Source organism: Fundulus heteroclitus, chromosome 12 (assembly GCF_011125445.2).
Source record: "Fundulus heteroclitus isolate FHET01 chromosome 12, MU-UCD_Fhet_4.1, whole genome shotgun sequence".
NCBI classification, from domain to species: Eukaryota; Metazoa; Chordata; class Actinopteri; order Cyprinodontiformes; family Fundulidae; genus Fundulus; species Fundulus heteroclitus.
The window spans coordinates 24,656,371-24,675,148 of record NC_046372.1 but is presented as its reverse complement, the minus strand read 5'-3'; the positions used below and the strand labels follow the sequence as shown (position 1 = coordinate 24,675,148).

At 39.5% G+C, this 18,778-nt stretch overlaps 1 protein-coding gene across 1 annotated transcript in view; it reads right to left on the bottom strand.

The window, feature by feature from the left end:
* Nucleotides 1-18,778, bottom strand: part of fras1 (Fraser extracellular matrix complex subunit 1) — a gene marked incomplete in the record, with an annotated part of 388,110 nt that overhangs the window by 37,899 nt on the left and 331,433 nt on the right. The window contains 7 exon segments of the mRNA XM_036144334.1: nt 489-657; nt 770-929; nt 5,606-5,756; nt 8,631-8,744; nt 12,466-12,693; nt 13,625-13,765; nt 16,896-17,020. Of these exon segments, the coding sequence (XP_036000227.1) occupies nt 489-657; nt 770-929; nt 5,606-5,756; nt 8,631-8,744; nt 12,466-12,693; nt 13,625-13,765; nt 16,896-17,020 (1,088 nt within the window).

Sequence of the window (18,778 nt, the reverse complement as noted above, 5' to 3'; positions counted from 1 at the left end):
CTCCGCCTCATTCACAAATGAGACCAACATGGATAGATTAATGATAAGCTGTAGTTTCAATATCAACTACGATAACATAAAAAAGAAAAAACAATCGGTTGTATTAGAGGTACAATCGGGGTATTAGAGGTAGATGCGATAATTTCATTTCCACAACCTTTGTTATGATGGTTGTGTTGTAACTGCATTGTTTTTCTTAACAATATAGGAACTGCATATTATATGTTTTTTTCAATAATTGTTTTATCATTCTCTTCCTTTTATCTTGTCCACTTGTGAAAGTCAAATCTGATGAGCTCTTTGTGGCATCTTATTGCCACATTGCCAGACAGGACACTGGAAAAAGTGTTTTTTTTTATAATGATAATGCATTTAGCCACAGGGCCGGACTAAATTGTTCGGCGGGCCGAATCCGGCCCGCGGGCCGTATGTTTGACACCCCTGGTTTTGATGGAAATGTCTGCGTGGGCTTTCTTCTAAAAAGTTACCTGTCCGGCGTACTCCACGTAGTCCTGCTGGCCTGGCGACGTCCCGGTGCTGCTGGTGGAAACGGCGGTGCCCTGTTCGGTGCGACAGAGGACGATGGCGTACTGATTGAGGTTGCCGGTTCGCTTCACGGTCACAGCTACGGTACCGGCCTTCTCGCTCACGTTGTAGCTGAGGGGAAATCAGAGGAGTGGAGATGTTATTTTATATTTTAAAAGGAGTAAAAATGGAAGTGGTGCGGTCTTTTTTAATGAATGTTTTAAAAGGTGTAATGGATACAGACCTCTTGTGCTCAAAGCTGATCAGAGACCACTGGATGTGGAAAACGTTGTCGCTCACCACGTTTGGCTTGCTGTCTTTAACCAGGAATTTGAAGTTATCCATGGTCTCCTGGATGTTCTCCTGATGCAGCACGTAGCGGATCAGACCCAGATTCACATCAGCTGGAAGGGGGGGGAGAAATTAGACTACTAAAGTCTTCTTAATGTTTTTGATTATTTTAAAGTTAAAATTGTAATGGGGGAGTGCAAAAGACCAAATCCTGAATGGATAGAGAAATTATCTTGAGTTTTTACAGGTGTAGGAGACATTTTTCCTTTCCTGTGTTTATCGCCACCAGGGGGCGTATTTCATTTTGAGTTCTGAGCGTCTGATGGAGGATGGGGTTATTTAAGGTCAACCATGATTGAGTTCAGGTGTTGTTAATGGGAAGAGGCAACAGTTTTCTACTGTGCTTGGTTTGGATTGAGATCGAATGATTGTGAATCTAAATGGAAAGAGTAAGAAAATGGACATTGTGCTGATAAATGACTTTATCATAAGTCAAACTGAAGATCGGCCATGTGAATCTTAATCGAGCGCACGTAAAACCAACGTCTTTCAGAAACAACAACCAGTAGCCTAAAATAGAGGATTTTAGCCGCTACAACAGGGTTTGGGAAAAAAAAAAAGTTTTTATTTGTTTTCTTGAACTCTTGGATTATCTCAGTGTGAACGAATTTAGAAATAAGACGGACTTTTAATTTAACTATAGGTGAAATAAGTGGACTTGGCAACACTTGCATAGTTGTTTTTTTTTATCCAGATTTGGACATTTCAAAACGTAGCATTTGAAAGTGTATTATGGTCCATCTCTCCATGGGAAACACAGACAATCCCTTTCCTAGGAACACAATGAACATTGTTCTGGGGCATCCCAAGTTGCTCCAAGGGTAGAAAGCAGAAGTTCTTGGTCTGGCCTAGGTGCTTCTCTCAAAAGCGTGACGTGGATTGACAGAAAAGTTCAGATTGGGTGAATTTTCGTGTCGCTCTATTCATGCGTCCACTTCGAGTGCTTGCAGTTTCACTTCGCTTTATTCGCCCAATTTGTGCCATTATTGCTCAAAATGTGTCGTTCGCGCCGCTGACCTTTAAATCGCTCCTGATTGCACCTTTACATCAGGACAATATTTAAATCGTTCAGTGTGAATGGAGCTCTTTTCAGCTGCTTGTATTAAATATATTTTAATATCAACTACGATCCTTTACTCAGCTAACAAATCTTCTGGCTCAGCTCCTTTTTCCACCAAAGCTGACCGGAGGAATGCACTGCAAAAAGTGAACTAAAAGTAAGTAACATTTTCTAGAAATTAGTCTATTTTTCATTGATTTGAGCAGGTAAATAAGACCATTTGCCAATGGGATTAGTAGTTCTCCCCCTAAAATAAGATATTTAGATATTCTGCACTTGAAATAAGATGATGGAGAGGAATTGTTCCTACTTTAAGTGCAAAACTCTTATTCCATTGGCAAATAATCTTATTTACCTGCTCAAATCAATAAAAAAATGCACTAATTTCAAGAATAATTTACCTAATTTTTGTTCCGTTTTTGCAGTGTGCCCATTATTTCTGCAGACTCAGATCTATCTATCCATCTCCTGCTCCATCTTGATGTCACTCCTGAACAAGACACCAGGATACCTGAACGTCGTCCTGCAGAGGCAGCGACGCGCCGTCACTAAATAAATGTGGCGTTGCCTTAAAATAATGTTGGTTCCTCGCTGACGATCTATGACTCTTGTTATTTCAGGCCGGCTGTGGACTGTGGGGAAGGATCTGGGCCCCTTGACCACCCTGGAGACGTGGTTACCACATAGCCATGTGGATTGATTTCAAAATAACGCGGATAATACATTAATGCAAGCCATTGACTGAGCAGTGACTAATTTCTGTTATCATGTTTGAAAGAATGTTTTTTTACTGCAGAAAACAAGAAAAAGAAAAGATTATGCCTTTATTTCCTAATTGTGTCTCAAATATCCTCCAAAATTGAAACTAAATTTCCCCTCTCAGGAAATTGGAACATTTCTTTTTCTTGGCAGGTAATTTTAGCTTCAGTGTGAGAAGGAAAACTTGTTAAAAACAAAATTATTAGTGAAGATTGGTTTCCTCCAAACCTAAAAATGGTTAATTTATTTCTTGCCTCCCTTGGCTGTTTTCCATCACTTTAAACTCCAAAAGGAGTTAGAAAATCACCACGGATATTTTAAGCTCACGGATACCTCCCAGAAGAGGATGGAGAAAACACAAAAGTTTAACTAAAGGGAAATGGAGATGTAAAATTGCTGAAATGACCCTCGGGATGCAACAAAAACCTGAATTATGCTGCAGAGGCACAAGAATCTACACCCGTATGTAAACATGTTGCACCAGAAACCCTGTCCACCTTATTCACCAACATTTATTCTAGCCAGAGGGAATGTTTTACTCATCGGATGTTTCTTATCAGGAAAATTGCATTTCTAAACTGAACAGTGAACACATTGAAATGACTGTTTGGAGTCCCTCTCCTGCCAGAAGGATCAACATCTGAGTAGAACAGGCTGACAGCGGCACCAGGCTGCAGCCTGAAGGTGAACATGATACAAACAGAACCCCTGCTGATTCAAAGCGCAATTTAATTAGATAAACAAAGGAACCTGGAGGAGCATCTCAAAAAGCTGTAAGTGCAAAACAAAAGTTAAAGCCTCTGATCTTTACTTTCCACCTAAATAAACCCACATTATACAGCTGAAACCAGAGGTTTACATATACTATATAAAAAGACACATAAGCTTTTTTTTTCCTCCTCACTGTCAGACATGAAATCTGAATAAATCTTTCCTGTCTTCGGTCCGTTAGGATTACCAAAATTATTTTGATTTAGTAAATGCCAGAATAATGAGAGCGATTATGTTTTAAGATATTGTGTTATTACTTTCTTGAAGATTAGGAGTTTACATACATTTTGTGTTAATATTTGGTACCTTTCCCTTTAAACTGTATGACTTGGGTCAAACGTTTTGGATCTCCTTCTAAACGCTTCACTGCAAAAAGGGAACTAAAATTAAGTCAAGTTTTCTTAAAATTTGTATATTTTCCCTTGATTTGAGCAGCTAAATAAGACTATTTGCCAATGGAATGAGTAATTTTACCCCTAAGATAAGATAATTAGATATCCGGCACTTGAAATAAGATGATGGAGATGAAATGTTCTTATTTTAAGTGCAAAACTCTTATTCCTTTGGCAAATAGTCTTATTTAGCTGCTCAAATCAAGGAAAAAGACACTAATTTCAATAAAATTTGACTTACTTTTAGTTCCATTTTTGCAGTGTTCTCACAAAAGTTGCCAGGAGCTTTGGTCCATTCCTCCGGACAGAAACGGTGTAACTGGGCCCAGTTTGTAGGCCGCCTGGCTCACTCACGTCTTTTAAGCTCCGCCCATAAATGTTCAATGGGATTTAGATCAGGGCTTTGTGATGGCCACTCCAAAACATTTCTTATCCATAAGCTACTCTGTAACCAGTCTGCTTGTGTTCTTCGGCTCGTTGTCCATTTGGAATTCCCATTTGCATCCAAGCTTCAACTTTCTTGCTGATGCCTTGAGACGTCGCTTCAGAATTTCCACGTAATGTTCTTTTCTCATCATGCATTTATTTAGTGAAGCGCACCGGTCCCTCCTGCAGCAAAAACCAGCCCCCAGCATGATGCTGCCTCCCCCGTGTTTCACAGTTGGGATGGTGTTCTCGGGCTTGAAAGCTTCCCGCTTCTACCTCTAAATGTAACAATGATCATTAAGGTCAAAGATTTACATCTTAGTGTCTAATTAGATCAAAATAAATAATTTCCTTGTCTCTGTGTGCATTTGCTAATGATAATCTGGCTTTTATGTGTTTCTTGGAGTAATGGATTCTCCCTGGCAGAGAACCACTTCAGCCGTTGCACCGTGGGTAAGGACACCAGCTTCAGCCAGCGTCTCCAGTCTTTTGCTTTTGTTCTTGGGTCGGTATGCACATTTCAGACCAAAGAACATTCATATCTGCGATACAGAACCCATCTCCTTCCACAGCGCTATGGCCCCATGGTGCTTATACTTGTTTATAATTGTTTAAACAGATGATCTTCGTATCTTCAGGCATTTAGTTAATTGCACCCAAGGAGGAACCAGACTTGTGCAAAGTCCACCGTTCTCTTCCTGATATATTTCCCCTTATGTTACACAAAGAGGCAGAATGTTTCAGGTGCCTTTAAAACAACAACATTTGACTTCATTTAAGACATACCTATGGACAATGCACCAATCAGAAGCTTCTAAAGATGACATCTAGGCGTTTCCAAATTGTTTAATGTGTTTGTAAACTTCTGAATATGGAGACAGGCACAACTTATTCTCAAAAATAACCCTTCTCTCATTATTCTGGCATCTAGCAAATATAAATAATTTTACTAATTCTAACAGACTTAAAATAGGAAAAGGTTATTCGTGTTTCATGTCTGACGGTGAGACAAAAAAAAAGTGTACGTTTCTTTTTATGTGGGGTATGTAAACTTCTGGTTTCAGCTGTGTGAAGCATTAGGACGTCGCCTTGAAGCTCAAAGTGGGACCGATTTAAATCCGTAACCAGGATGGACAGAAGGGACCAGAAATAAAACATGAAACGGGACCAAATAAAGGCAGCTTTTATAATCCTGATCGCTCCGTACAATCCGTCTTTAAGGTTAATTAATCTAAAGGAAACGTCCAAAAAGCTGAAACCTCCTGTTCTGCTGCAGGCGGTAAACTAAAGCATTAAAACATGCATTATAGGTCTAACGTACCTTGTGTGAAGGTGGTGACGGGGTTCCCAGGGTTGAGCTTTGTCTCCAGGAATCCGTGTTTAGGCTCCGCTGTGATTTCATACACCAGCTGTCCGTCGTCAGTGTCCGGGTCCATCGTCAGAAGCTCTTTCTTCGTAATCAGATTGGTGGCCTGGTGAACATTAAACAGCAAGGGCTCAATGAAGAACATTTGTGAAGTTATGGGGGGAAGAAACTGGAATATGTTTTAAATAAACGACTAAAGGGAAGAGCAAAAGGCATAAAAAACCAAGAAACCTGCTGAAATCTGTCAGTATTTAGAAAGCATTTAGAAAAGCACTAATCAACATCAAATTATGGCCCATAAAAAGGTTTATTATTCTCAAGGTATCGCCCAGGCTCAGCAAAAGCAAAGACATAAAAAAATGTCTTTAAAAAGGCAACGGAGACAGCTACATTTCATAAACTTCTGAATTTCCCAGAGAGCGACGTTGGAGCCTCAATCCAAAAGTGGAAAGAAACAAATTTAGCTATAAACTCGGCCAAAGCATTGCAAAAACGGATCTAAAAATAAGTAAAATGTTCTTAAAGTTATTGTATTTGTCCTTGATTTGAGCAGGTAAATAAGATGATCTGCCAATGGAATGAGTATTATGACCCCAAAAATAAGATAATTAGATATAATGCACTTGAAATAAGATGATGGAGATAAGTTGTTCCTGTTTTAAGTGCAAAAATCAAATTCCATTGGCAGATAATCTTATTTACCTGCTCAATTCAAGGACAAATACACTCATTTTAAGAACATTTTGCCTTATTTTAATTCCGTTTTTGCAGTGAGCCAGGTGCTCCTTATGCACTTTCTGACGCGGGAGTCCAAGGAATAAATCAAAGATTTGTCCAGGAGACAAGGAGGACTCGCAGAAAGACTCCAGAAGGCTTTTCTCCGCTGCTAAAGTAAAGACTTTTCTTCATACTGTGAGAACAGAGACAGGTCAGATGAGGATGAAGTCTTTGGATGTCATTGGACACACCAGGTTAGGGAGAAGAACGGTTCAGCCCAAAAACACCATGTCCCAGCATAAGCCTTTACACGGGAACATTTTGATGTCTTACAGCTGCATCACCGGCAGACTTTATGTAACTGAAGTAAGCTTGGATATTCAGGAACGTTGTCGATAAGAATCTCAGAATGAAACAAGAATGGATTTCCAAGCAAGACAAACGGTAAAAGGACACTAGGTTATTTTCAGAAAAAGAAAGTATGGATGTAAACACAGGGAAAGAGACGCTGTGTTCTAAGCAAGTAGAAAATACAACGTATTTAATCATATGTAATCATAGTGTGTTTCTGGGTACTATGTCAGGTAATATTATCTGAGAAGTAGACCGAATGGATGTTGAGACGACGTCTTTAAAGTTGCATGGGGCTTTATGCTTTAAAGGGATCCACGATTAGTTGAACATGCTGGCCTAAATATGTTGTAATTTTCCTATTAACTGAAAAATCAGCTGTTTGTCAAACGTAAAAACTCAAATTTACTTCAAAATTTAATATCCTTTGTTATATTTTTGGCCAATGGAGGTCGCCATTTTTTCACCTGCACAATGCATGCTGGGTTAATGATCCAGTTAGGTCCTACTGGAGTGGACCCTACAGAGTAATCTGAGTTGTTCATTGTATTAAGTTTGACTGGTGACATTTTAGACAAAGCCACACTGTGTCGCTGTTGGCTGTAATTTTAAAGTAAAAAAAACAACAAAAAAACCCAGAAAAAGTGAGGTGAGTCTTCATCGCTTTCTTCATGAAAAAAAAGAAAAGTGCAATAGGGAGACCAATATTTGTGCTCCAGAAGTTATTTGCACAAATAAAACTCATAAAGGTGCTAACAGGCACACGTTACCAAAACCAGCTGCCATACCGACTATTTTTACCCATAAATCAATCAATCAATCAATCAATCAATCAATCAATCAATCAATCAATCAATCAATCAATCAATCAATCAATCCATCAATCAATCAACTTTATTGTCAATTTCTTCATATGCTCCAGACATACAAAGAGATTAAAATTACGTTTCTCACTATCCCACGGTGAAGACAAGACATATTTACCAGACTAAGTACACAGACAACATAACATTCAGATAAAAGTAAATAAGAGGGCACGTGCAGTGAAGAAATAAATAAAAGCAGCAAAATTTGGTTTCTAAATTGTACATTAAATTGTAAAGCGCCTAAACAGTTATTTCCCATATTGATGTATTTTTGATCTGGATTTTTAAAGGCCGGGGGTCAAGTTTGTGTTTGAACTTTTATTAAACAACATCTGTCAGACTCTTTGTGGATGATTGTTTGGAGATTTGCAGAAAGATGCAACGTTTAATTCAGTCAGTCTACCTGATTTTAAAAACCTCTTGAGGGATAAGCGCTGTTATTCATGACCTCAGGCTGAGCGTTATCCTGCTATTTACCAATTAAATATACACTTTACACCTGGGCAGCGACATGCTCTGTTTGCGCGGGCTGCAGCTGAAAAACAACTCGTGATGCCGTCAGCTAACGGGTTCTGCTTTCAGCTCAGCAACCGATGAGAGGAATCCGAGGTTTGACATTTTCATAATTTGCCTAAGTGGTAAAACACAGAGGACTTAATTAGCAGCAGAGCAAACACGCCACGGGGATAATTTCATGAAATGACATTTCAACAGTGTTCAAACAAAATAATGCTGCATATTTTGGCTTTATTTTATGAGGAGTTGTAAAAAAATAAAATAAATAAAACACCTGCAGGTGGAGGAATTAGATTTTAAAATAGCAGTAATTTTCTCTGCATTTTGCATCAAAAAATAAAAAACAAATAAACGTATTTTATTGGTGAGAAATTATCCGAACAGAGCCGTGGTGCCGTCCTTCCTCATTAAAGCTTCTTGGTTCTCAAACATTTCAAGTATCTGAAACAACCTTTAAAGCAACTCGTTAGGTGAGATTAACACATTCAAATCAGTTTTATTAAATATTTACTCAAAAGCCTGTATTTCACCTTGTTGTCCATGTACTCCAGCCACTGCAGCCCCAGATTGGTGACGATCCGTGGCGTTCCATCGTCAACCGGAAGAATGTCGATCTTAAACTTCTGAGGAGCAGCTGTTACGATCTGGAAAGCCAAAAAGATTCAAAACGTTGGAGGAACTGTGAAAACTCAGACACATTTGGGTTAATTTAAAAGAAAAAAAATAATCCGAAGGTGCAGAGAATAAGTATTGGGGACAGGTAGGAGTTCAGGAATAGCAGCTTCTTTGTTGTGAGGTCTAATTAAACGTCTTTAACGAGCAGACGGCTATGCTGTGATTGGTCAGCTTGGTCAGACAAACTGCTGAGGAGGCATCATTCAAATATATTTTATGGTGTCGTCATAAAGTTCTGGAGAAATAGCAGAAATCCCAACAAGGTGGTTCATTACAGCTTAGGGAGATGGTCCGCTGTTGTGATAAATAACTTAGTAAAATGTAGACTTTGGTGTACAAAAAGTCATGAGACGGGTCACAAAGCAGGGAATCCTGCTCTGGATCTGAAGAAATCTAATCGTGATTTCCAAATATGCTGCAGTTGTTGTGCAGAAATTAACTTACGCATGACTATGAAGGAGGTAGATTTCTTTATGCATTGGACTCACTGTGAAATTAAATGATTATATGTTTCATGGTGGCGTCATAAAGTTCTGGAGTAGGATGCAATCTGCTGGTTCCATAGAAGAGAACCTTTAACCAATCTGTCTGAAGGAGATGATTGAATAGACTTTGTAAAGAGCCTTGAGGTGACGTGTGTTCTGAAGTGGCGCTATACAAATAAACCAAATCAAAATAAACGGAAATCACTACACTGCAAAAAAAGGGAACTTAAAGTAAGTCAAATTTTCTTGAAATAAGTGTATTAGCCCTTAACATGAGCAGGTAAATAAGATTATCTGTCAATGGAATTTGGCCCCTAAAATGAGATAAGTGGATATACTGCACTTGAAATCAGACGACGATTGTTCCTATTTTAAGTGCAAATATCTTATTCCACTGGCAGATCATTTAAACCTGCCTGCTCAGATCAAGGACAAATACTCTCATTTAAAGAAAAATGTACTTACTTTTAGTTCTCTTTTTGCAGTGTGATTCATTCACCGTGACACACGGACCAACCATCTAAAAAATAACCTAATTCAGGCAGTGTCTGACATATTCTGGGGAAATGTTGCAGCATAACTGCTGCTGCAGCTGATATCTGATTCTTGTCCTCTTTCCTCTCCCCTGAGCGTCCTCTTCCTGGTTTAAGTGTCCAAATCCACTAATAACCACATTAACATGCACGGAGGTCTGTGGGATGTCTGATCCGCTTCTGCTGCAGTCTGGCTCCGCATCACGTCTCTCAATCTCGGATCGGCTTCATTAGATGAAAAACTTCTGACCAGGTAGTGTTATATGACATTTGACTGTACTTTATTATAACTATAAAAAGAACGTAAATAATAAAATTTACTGCATTGATCAACCTTCAAATGTTGACAACCAGGTACGCCTCGCAGAAATCACTTACTTGTCGTCACACAGCTGCTGTTAAAGCCAACATTGACACATGTCACTAAAGGATCCATTCATCCAGTTTATAATTGATTCATATTCATATTTAATAACGAGGCAGGTCCTGCTGGGGGGGATTTACCTCCAACGTCAGGAGCAATAACACCACAAACCAGCTTCCACGCTGCAGAGGAGTGTGTGGATGTGGAGGTGACCGTCCCCAGGTGATGGAGAGGTAATAAACAAAAGCCTGAGAGGTGTTTGTTTGCGTGTGATCGGGGGGATAGCAGTACCTGCAAGCTGTCCTTCAGTTTAATCACAACGACTATTAGCAATGACAGATGGTGCAGGGAGGAGGAGAGGGAGGTCTGACCTGACAGGCAGAGGACTCAACCACCACCAGCAGCAGCACCACGCTGACATTAACATCACCGGGGCAGACGCTGACGTTTCTATCAGAGCTGAGGAATGCTGGATAAATGCAGCTATGGATGAGTGGCTGAATATGAGGTTAACCAACACATGCTCTGCACCTTCATGTTCTTTTAAATTGTCTGCGGCGCAACCCACAAATGCATTTTCCTTAAAACTATAGTTGGTAATCCTGTTCAGAAACACATTTTGTTATACTGGGTGAAATCGTCCTTCTGTCCTGAAAGTAGTCAATACATTATGTATTCACAAAAAAACAAACAAACAATCAATCTGTGTGGGAGCTGCAGGCCTGGAAACTCCAAAAAGTTTTGGTCCTGTTTTCACTCCTCTCTGTCCCTCAAGTTCTGGAGGTATCGCCCTGTCTATTGGTCACACTGACACGCTCACATAACGGCAGGTCCTTGCTTGTTTCCTCCCACTGGCTGCGCATGCTCTCCTCTAGTGTTTATGTATCCGGTTAGCTTAGCGGCTAGCTTAGCAGTTAGCTTACCGGTTAGCCTCGGTGTTAGCATCTCCGCTGCTCTCCCCGTATACTTTAAACATGGCTGAGAATCTCTCTTCTGTCTCCTGTTTCTTTCACCTTTTCTCCATTTCTTTTTTTTTTCTTCTCATTTCTCTCTCCTCTTCTACTTTTTCAATGTAGTTTACACATAACATGAATTATTCCCTACATAATAAAACTATTTACATTTATAAATCAAGCAGAGCACTGCTCCACTTGTGAGAATAAAATCTGTTGGGCTTTTTCTGGCATTAAGACAACAATTCTTATTGCCACATTGCCAGACAGGACACAAAAAAAGAAGAAGAAGAGAAAAAAAACATGGCTGAGAATCGCAAAAAGAAAACTGTGTTCATGTTTATGAGAAGAAGAGGAAGGCCTCAGTAGAAAGAAATAAGACCAGAGAGGATTTGGGAGATTTTTTTCCACCCGATCTCCCTGAAGAGTGGAAGAGCATGTCAGACGGTCTTGAACGTGTACAATTATTCAAAAAGGGACTTTGGGAAACTTCCAGAAAAATCGGCCACTCTACCTTTAAACAAGTTGGCACCATTCAACATGATCAGATTAAGCTCCAAGAAGCACTGTTACAACAGCAAAACCTAAAGAAAGAAATATACTTTTCCTTATTGCTTGAGCAAGGAATAGAACAGACATTAATAATAAAAAAAAACTAATTTGGATTAGATGCAAATGTTTTTGTGGATGTTTATATTCTAGATCACGCCCTGGTTAAAACAAACAGCGCCCTCTTTCAGTCCTTGTCCACACGAAGCCGGATTATCTGAGAAAACAATTACATTTCTGTGCATTTTGGTCTTTCATCCACATGAAAACTTGGTTTTACAGCACTAAAAACGATTATTTCTGAGAACTCAGGCCAAAGTGGAGATTTGACAGGATGCAGTAGAGGAAAAACGGACGCAATCAGAGAGGAGCTGATTTTCATGTTGGTTCGGATGCTTTTTTCTTGTTGGTTTTTAAAAGCACTGCTGCTCTAAAACGCTGAGGTGAACACAGCGCCTCCTATTCCTGTGTATGCACGCCCACTTTGATTTTTTTTTTTTCAAATTTGTCTGGGGGGGAAATATGCTTTCACATGGGGGTGAGTTACACTTTAAGCATTCCTGCAAAGAAGAGCCAATATTCCTCCACGGTGATGTAAAAGTCTGCTAGTATCTTTGCTTTCCAAGATTGATTATTTAACAAAAAGTCTTACACTTCCATAAAACTGATCCTCTCAGAAAGCCCATATAGATTCCAGCTTTCTTTTTATAAAAAGTTCAGAGCAGACATATCAACCAACAAAAACACACCACCGTCTACCTTTCAGTCCTCCATTAAAAATAGAACTGCCTCAGAAAACAACACACCTCCTTGTTTTGCTCCTCCACCATGAAGAAGACGTTGGTGCCGTCGGCCACGGTGAAGGTGAAGCGGTCTTTGAGCGAGTTGGAGCCGTCGTGGTTGTAGCTAATGCGGTTCTGGTAGACGTCGTCCATGGTGAAGGTGCTGGTCTGCCGATAGTGCTGGCCGTTGCTGGTGCGCTCGATGGTCCCGTGGCGGGGGGGCTGGACCACGGTGAAGATGATGTACTCCGCCTTGAAGAGGCCATATTTTTGTGAGACAACACAGATTTGACACTTTGCAGTTTTTCAACAGAGAAATGCCCCTAGGATGTAGAAAGTACATGACACCTGACATCCTGAGTTTCTAGTCTGGTAAGGGATTTGAAGAGGTCTCAAGTATCAAAAATCATCCATTACGCTGTCTGGAGAAAAGTCTTCAGATGGAGGACACTCAAATCAGCTGACACAAAGAAATTGTCGCGATCCCCAGACCCCGTATTATCAGATTCCTCTCAGAGAACTCCCACCTAAACATTCCTGCCTAGGAGTCTTAAGAGCGATTCAGATGCTGCTGAGAGCGACTCTGAGGAAGGAAATGACAGAAATGTTTGACTTAGTCAGAAGGTGCGATTGACCCTGTTGCTAGGTGTGATGGTACATTTTAAGAGCTGTGATTGGTTGAAAGTACAAGAAAAAAATAAAACAAATAAACCCTAAAAACATTCCTGTTTAGACTCGATTAACCATTTAGGCTACTGACATTATCATGTATTACCGAAAATACTTTCTCACCTTTTTGTGTGTGTGTGTGTGTGTGTGTATATATATATATATATATATATATATATATATATACACACACACACACACACACACACACATGTGTATGTATGTGTTACACACGCATACATATATATATATATATATATATATATATATATATGTAGAGTTATAGATCTATAGATCTAGAGTGATAGATCTATAGATAGATCTATCTAGTGATAGATCTATAGATAGATAGATAGATAGATAGATATTGAATCTTCCTTTGGGATAAAGTATTTTTGACTTTGAATTGAATCCCGTTACCAATTTATTCCGTGAAATGAGTTTTAGGTCATGCCGCTGAGCCCTATGTTCTATACAAACAAACTTCCAGCAACACTTAAAGCCAGCACCTCACCTCTGTATCTGCATCAGTGGCTTTCAGCTCAAATTCAGTGATGGTCTTCCTCACACCCTCTTGGACTCTCATGCCAGGGACCTGGAGCAGCGGCAGGGAGTCGTCCACCGGCTTTATGGTGATGTAGAACGTCTGAGCGACCTGCAGGCGAACAGCGGATTATCAGCGACAGCTCGCTCCAAACCACAACATTAGACTACAACTACAAAAGGCTGAACACATTCATGTCTGACTTAAACAATTAAACTTGTCAAATCTAACATATCAGACGCCACCTCTGGGTGAATGGTGAAAAAGCAGCTGTTTTGACTCCATGCGCTTGTCTTCTATTCTATAGCTTATGGCTATGCTAGTGCTAGCTAACGTACTGTAGCCTCAACCAGCTTTGCTCTAACACTGAGGAAAAGTGAGAAAGGGTTTTTCTGACACCTTTGATTAGGCGATTTGTACGGATCGGTCAGTAATTCAGTCCGGGTTTGATTTGTGCTTCTTGAATTTGCCAAAGTTTTGTCGGTGTGATGGCCAAACCCATGGCCACACCTTAAAAGTCGGTACCACACATGCACCTTCACCTTTTCATTTACCAATCAGTATACGTACACTTTAGTTTGCAATAAAACTTTATTAGTTTAAGTACATGTGTTCTATTTGTAAGCGCGCACATTTAGTTCACTTTTGTACTTATAGCTAGTGATGGGACATCTGAAGCCAGGCTTCGAGGCGTGTACCGAGTAAAAAGGGGGCGTGTCTGTAACTTAATATTAAGAACCAGAACTAGAACTCCCAGGTAGAGATGATTTTAAACAAATTCTGTTTTTCAGGAAGCAAGTTTCAAGCTCAAAGCATACAAAGTCTGCCCCAATAATCACTCAATTCCCAATACACCAAAGTAACACATATCTTCATTGTCAAATAAATCCATGACATAAAAGAAAACCCAATACAACCACTGATGGTAAAGGAATAGATTGGCTACAAATCATTTTAATAATTAAACCATGACAATTAAATATGATTTAATTGATTCTCCTCTTACTAAACATGAGTTTGATGAAAACATTGTGACAATATTGCATTTACTAATTTCTGGAAGTATGATCCAACTAAGGGACAAGGCTGTGACAGTTTCACCAGCAGATGTCACTAGTGAGTGATGAATGAAGCATCGAGTAAAGAACCTTTTTCCAAAGCAAAGTGTTGGAAAGCTTCATTGCCTCATGAGGCTTTGTTTGCCCATCACTACTTATAGCCAATTATCCATATTTTCTTTGTGTTTTTGTTACTAATCTTTATTTCTTACCTTCCATGGTGCCTGGGAGCTTGACCAGACAAAAGATGGCAGTCAGGACTCAGGTCTCCTAAATACAGGGAGGGGAAATTGGACTGTTTCACCTGCTGTTGCTGGAAGGGGGAATTTGTATTTTTCTTTCTTTTTTTTTTTTTTTTGCATTTCACTTAGGGTTTGTATTTAGAGGTTGGCGTGTTTTCATCGTTCTTAGATTAGTTTATTGCCAAACTTAACTGTACTGCTTTGTTTGTAATTTATGATTGTTTGTTTGGTTTTAATTACCCCTATTGTGTTATTAGTCTGATCAGCCAGTGTATATATATATTATTTTTTGACCTGTTTTATGACTCTGGAACCCACAGTTTTGTAAGTTTGGGTTAAAGATAAAAAAACAACTTTTTGAATTAATCCCTGTGACTTCTCGTACATTTTACCTTGGTCCCTCACAGTCGGATATTAAAATATAATAAAACAAATCTATAAGGGGGCAAATTATTTTTTACAGATCTGTATAGAAGCACATCAAAATCTAGGGCAACATTCATTACTTAAAACAGCGTTTCTGCAACAGAAACTGTGTCCTGGTTCGCCCTGCAGCAATATTATGATAAACCCCAATTATAACAACAGTGGAAGGTGTTTTTCAGCAGGGAAGCACTGAACCTCTACAAAAGGCCACAAAGCTCTCACACACTGTTACCAGTCAGGCATAGAGGGTAAATTACTCCTTTTTTTTAGCATGTTTACTTTAGTCTCAGCAATTCATGTTGGTTAGCATTAGCAAGGCAAATTTATGCAGCAGTCAAATTACAATGGGCAAGTTGACTTGCTAATTTATTACCCCTGAACAACTCTGGTGTTAGGAAAATTATATACAGGTAAAATAAAGTATAACATTGACAGGATTAATGAAAACACTGACTGTTGTTTTTAGTAAAAAAGGTCATTCAAAGAAAGAGAATGAAAAAGATACAGCTGGTATGATGGAAATGTGCGCAGGCATTGCATTTTCAGCTATTATGACGTTTGCATGGACGGTATGTATTCAGGATTAAAGATCATAGTTCCAGAAAGTTGTTGGTACGCTTTAATAAAAAAATGTTTCTCCTTTTTTTAGTTCAAAGAATATTTAGCAATTTCTGAAATTTATTGGATTTTATGACATTTGGGAACTAAAAAAGTGGAATCTATAGAACTGACAGGAGATTTTAAATGCATTTTCTTCAATTAATAAACTAGTATAAGGAGGCATAGTGTCCCAACTGTACCTGAAAGCAGCATTTAGCTCCCCTCTCATCAATGGAGATTCTTTCAAACTTCATTTCATGCGTGTAAAATTACCCTCCTCAGAAATATCACTGTATCCCACCTCTAAATACAGATTTTAAAAGACAACAACAAATATCGTGTTCATTTCCTATTTGACCTCCCAGTTCCACTGGGGAAGCTAATTAAATATCATCTCAATCTACAGATAATTAAACTTCAGAAGGTGATGCAAGTTAGCTTTGGACTTGATTGTCTCAGCTACTTATTTCTCTCCCTGAGTTTGGGGAAACTATTCTTTGGATGGTGTCTATCTCACTAAATCTTTACTAAACTGACGCATTACGTCAGGATGACGTTCCAGGTTACTGGCTGTAATCGAAGGAACTGAAAATTCGGTAACTTTAAGGTTAAGATTGCTTGTTTATGCAGTTGGGGGACTGATCCAAAAGCCGACCAGCACCTCCACATCTGGACGAATGGTAAAAAGTCCCGACTTTCCAATGTGGCTGAAGTTAAACACTAAATCTGCAGAGAAAGGTCGACCAATTCCTCAACAGTGAAGTAAAAGACTCATTTCCAGGCATCGCTAAAGCTTGACAGCAGCCGTTGCTTTGAAGGGTGGCCCAAGCAGTTATTAGGTTTTAGGGGGTGATTACTTTTTTTTTGTTGGTTCACACAAACCTTTCCTTAATAAGGATAAAGTCATCAAAGTACCTCGTTTGTTCCGTCGGACACGGTGAAGGAGAACTGGTCGGCGTGTTTTTCCTCTTCACTGGTGTGGACGTACTGGATGCTGCGAGACGCCAGGTCCGCCTGGGTGAAAGAGTTGATTCTGGTACCTGGAGACAGGAGAGGCATGAAGAAGTTGTCAGAACCAGCGGTTAGCGATAAACTTTTTAAACGGTAAAACAAACTTTATTTATTTAACTGCTTATACTCATACGGATCACTCAAAGCGGTCAGAAGAGCCGCATTCACCCAATCGGCCACACATTCATACCCCGATAAGCAGATCGGTGGACAATCTGGGGTTAAGTGCCTTGCCCAGGGGCACATCGACATGTGACAAGGGGAAGCTGGAATTGAACCCGTAACCTTTTGATAGCAATACGACTGACTACCTACCTACTGAGCCACAGAATGACCCAAAATGTTTTACTTTTATAGTTTTCTGATGCATTAATGCTGTCGCTCTGAAGATTACCCAGAATCCCTTTAAAATGTATAACATATGGGTTCCATTATGTAACGTATAACAATGGTTTCTAACAACTAGAATGATTCAACATTAATATTATAGATTAATAATTTAAATGGCTTTTAGCCCACCTCGTACCTGCAGCCAACTTTTAACTAGTTAAGAACCTTATTTGGCAAAAATAATATCAAACCATTAAAGACAAACTTCAGTTACATTAAGTTTATCACTTTTTTTAGGAGTTAATTAATATTGTTCATGATACAGACCAAACAGCAGGAGTCGCTGGACAAAAAAAGACAAGGCTTTTCTTTGTGGGGGCATTATTGTAGCAATATTATTGCAAATGTGTGTCTGTATCTCAATTTGCGTGTGTGCAAAATGTGTAAATAAATCTGCAAACGTGTAAAACAACTTGTGGGTGCAATCCGGTTTGTAAATGTGCAAAAAAATCCACAAATCTGTATTCAGATCTGCAAACGTGTGCTAAGATTTGTAAATGTGTAGATAAATCCGTAAACACACACAAAGACACTGATGTCTGAACTATTATAGCTTCAAGACCCAGAAATACAGACAAAGTCAAGCGGTTTCTCCATTGGCTCTCTTGACTTAAAGTCTTAATGACTTATAGATTAATTTACACATTTTCAAATCCGACTGCACACACACAAGTTGAGATACAGACACACATTTACAATAATATTGTTACAATAATGCCCCCATATTTCTTGTGCCACCCATGCAGTACCTTATCCCGCAAACAAGCTATAGCAGAAGGACCGCCATAGCTTGTTTGCGGGTTAAATTGTACGTTTTCCAAGTTATTCATCCTTGTGGTCGCTTATGAAGGACACATCACACTTCTCAGCCTCCTTGAGTGAGTTTTCTTTAGAGACTGTTGAGCTCGGATTCAGGAGGAGCAGGGCGTTACGGAGCCTGAATCTTCTGCCAACATGTTACTTTTGGATCTGGAGAAGGCCTTCAGACCTCAAGTGTGAAGATGCGGCTGCAAGAAAAGCGGATCCCAGGGTTTTGTTGCTCTGCAGAACCAGAGCAGGCGCTGCACGTGTCAGCATTCAAGTCGAGCTCATCTCCAGCCTGGACTCCACCAAGGCCGTCAGACATTACTCTGTGTGAAACTGAGTGAAGAAAAAAAAAAACTATTTCTGTTGTATGGAGTGCATGAATGAATAGAGATAAGGCACCCCTGTGTTATATGTGTGTGTATATATATATATATATACACTCATGCTTAAATCTGATATGCCAGTTGATGACAGAGAGAGAGAGATGATAGAGGTTTTTATGTTCGCCTCTGAAACATGGATGTGATAAAGCACGTCAAGCCGCAGCCGTAATTTCCTCTCCAGAGGAAACAAACGGCTCCGCAGGCACT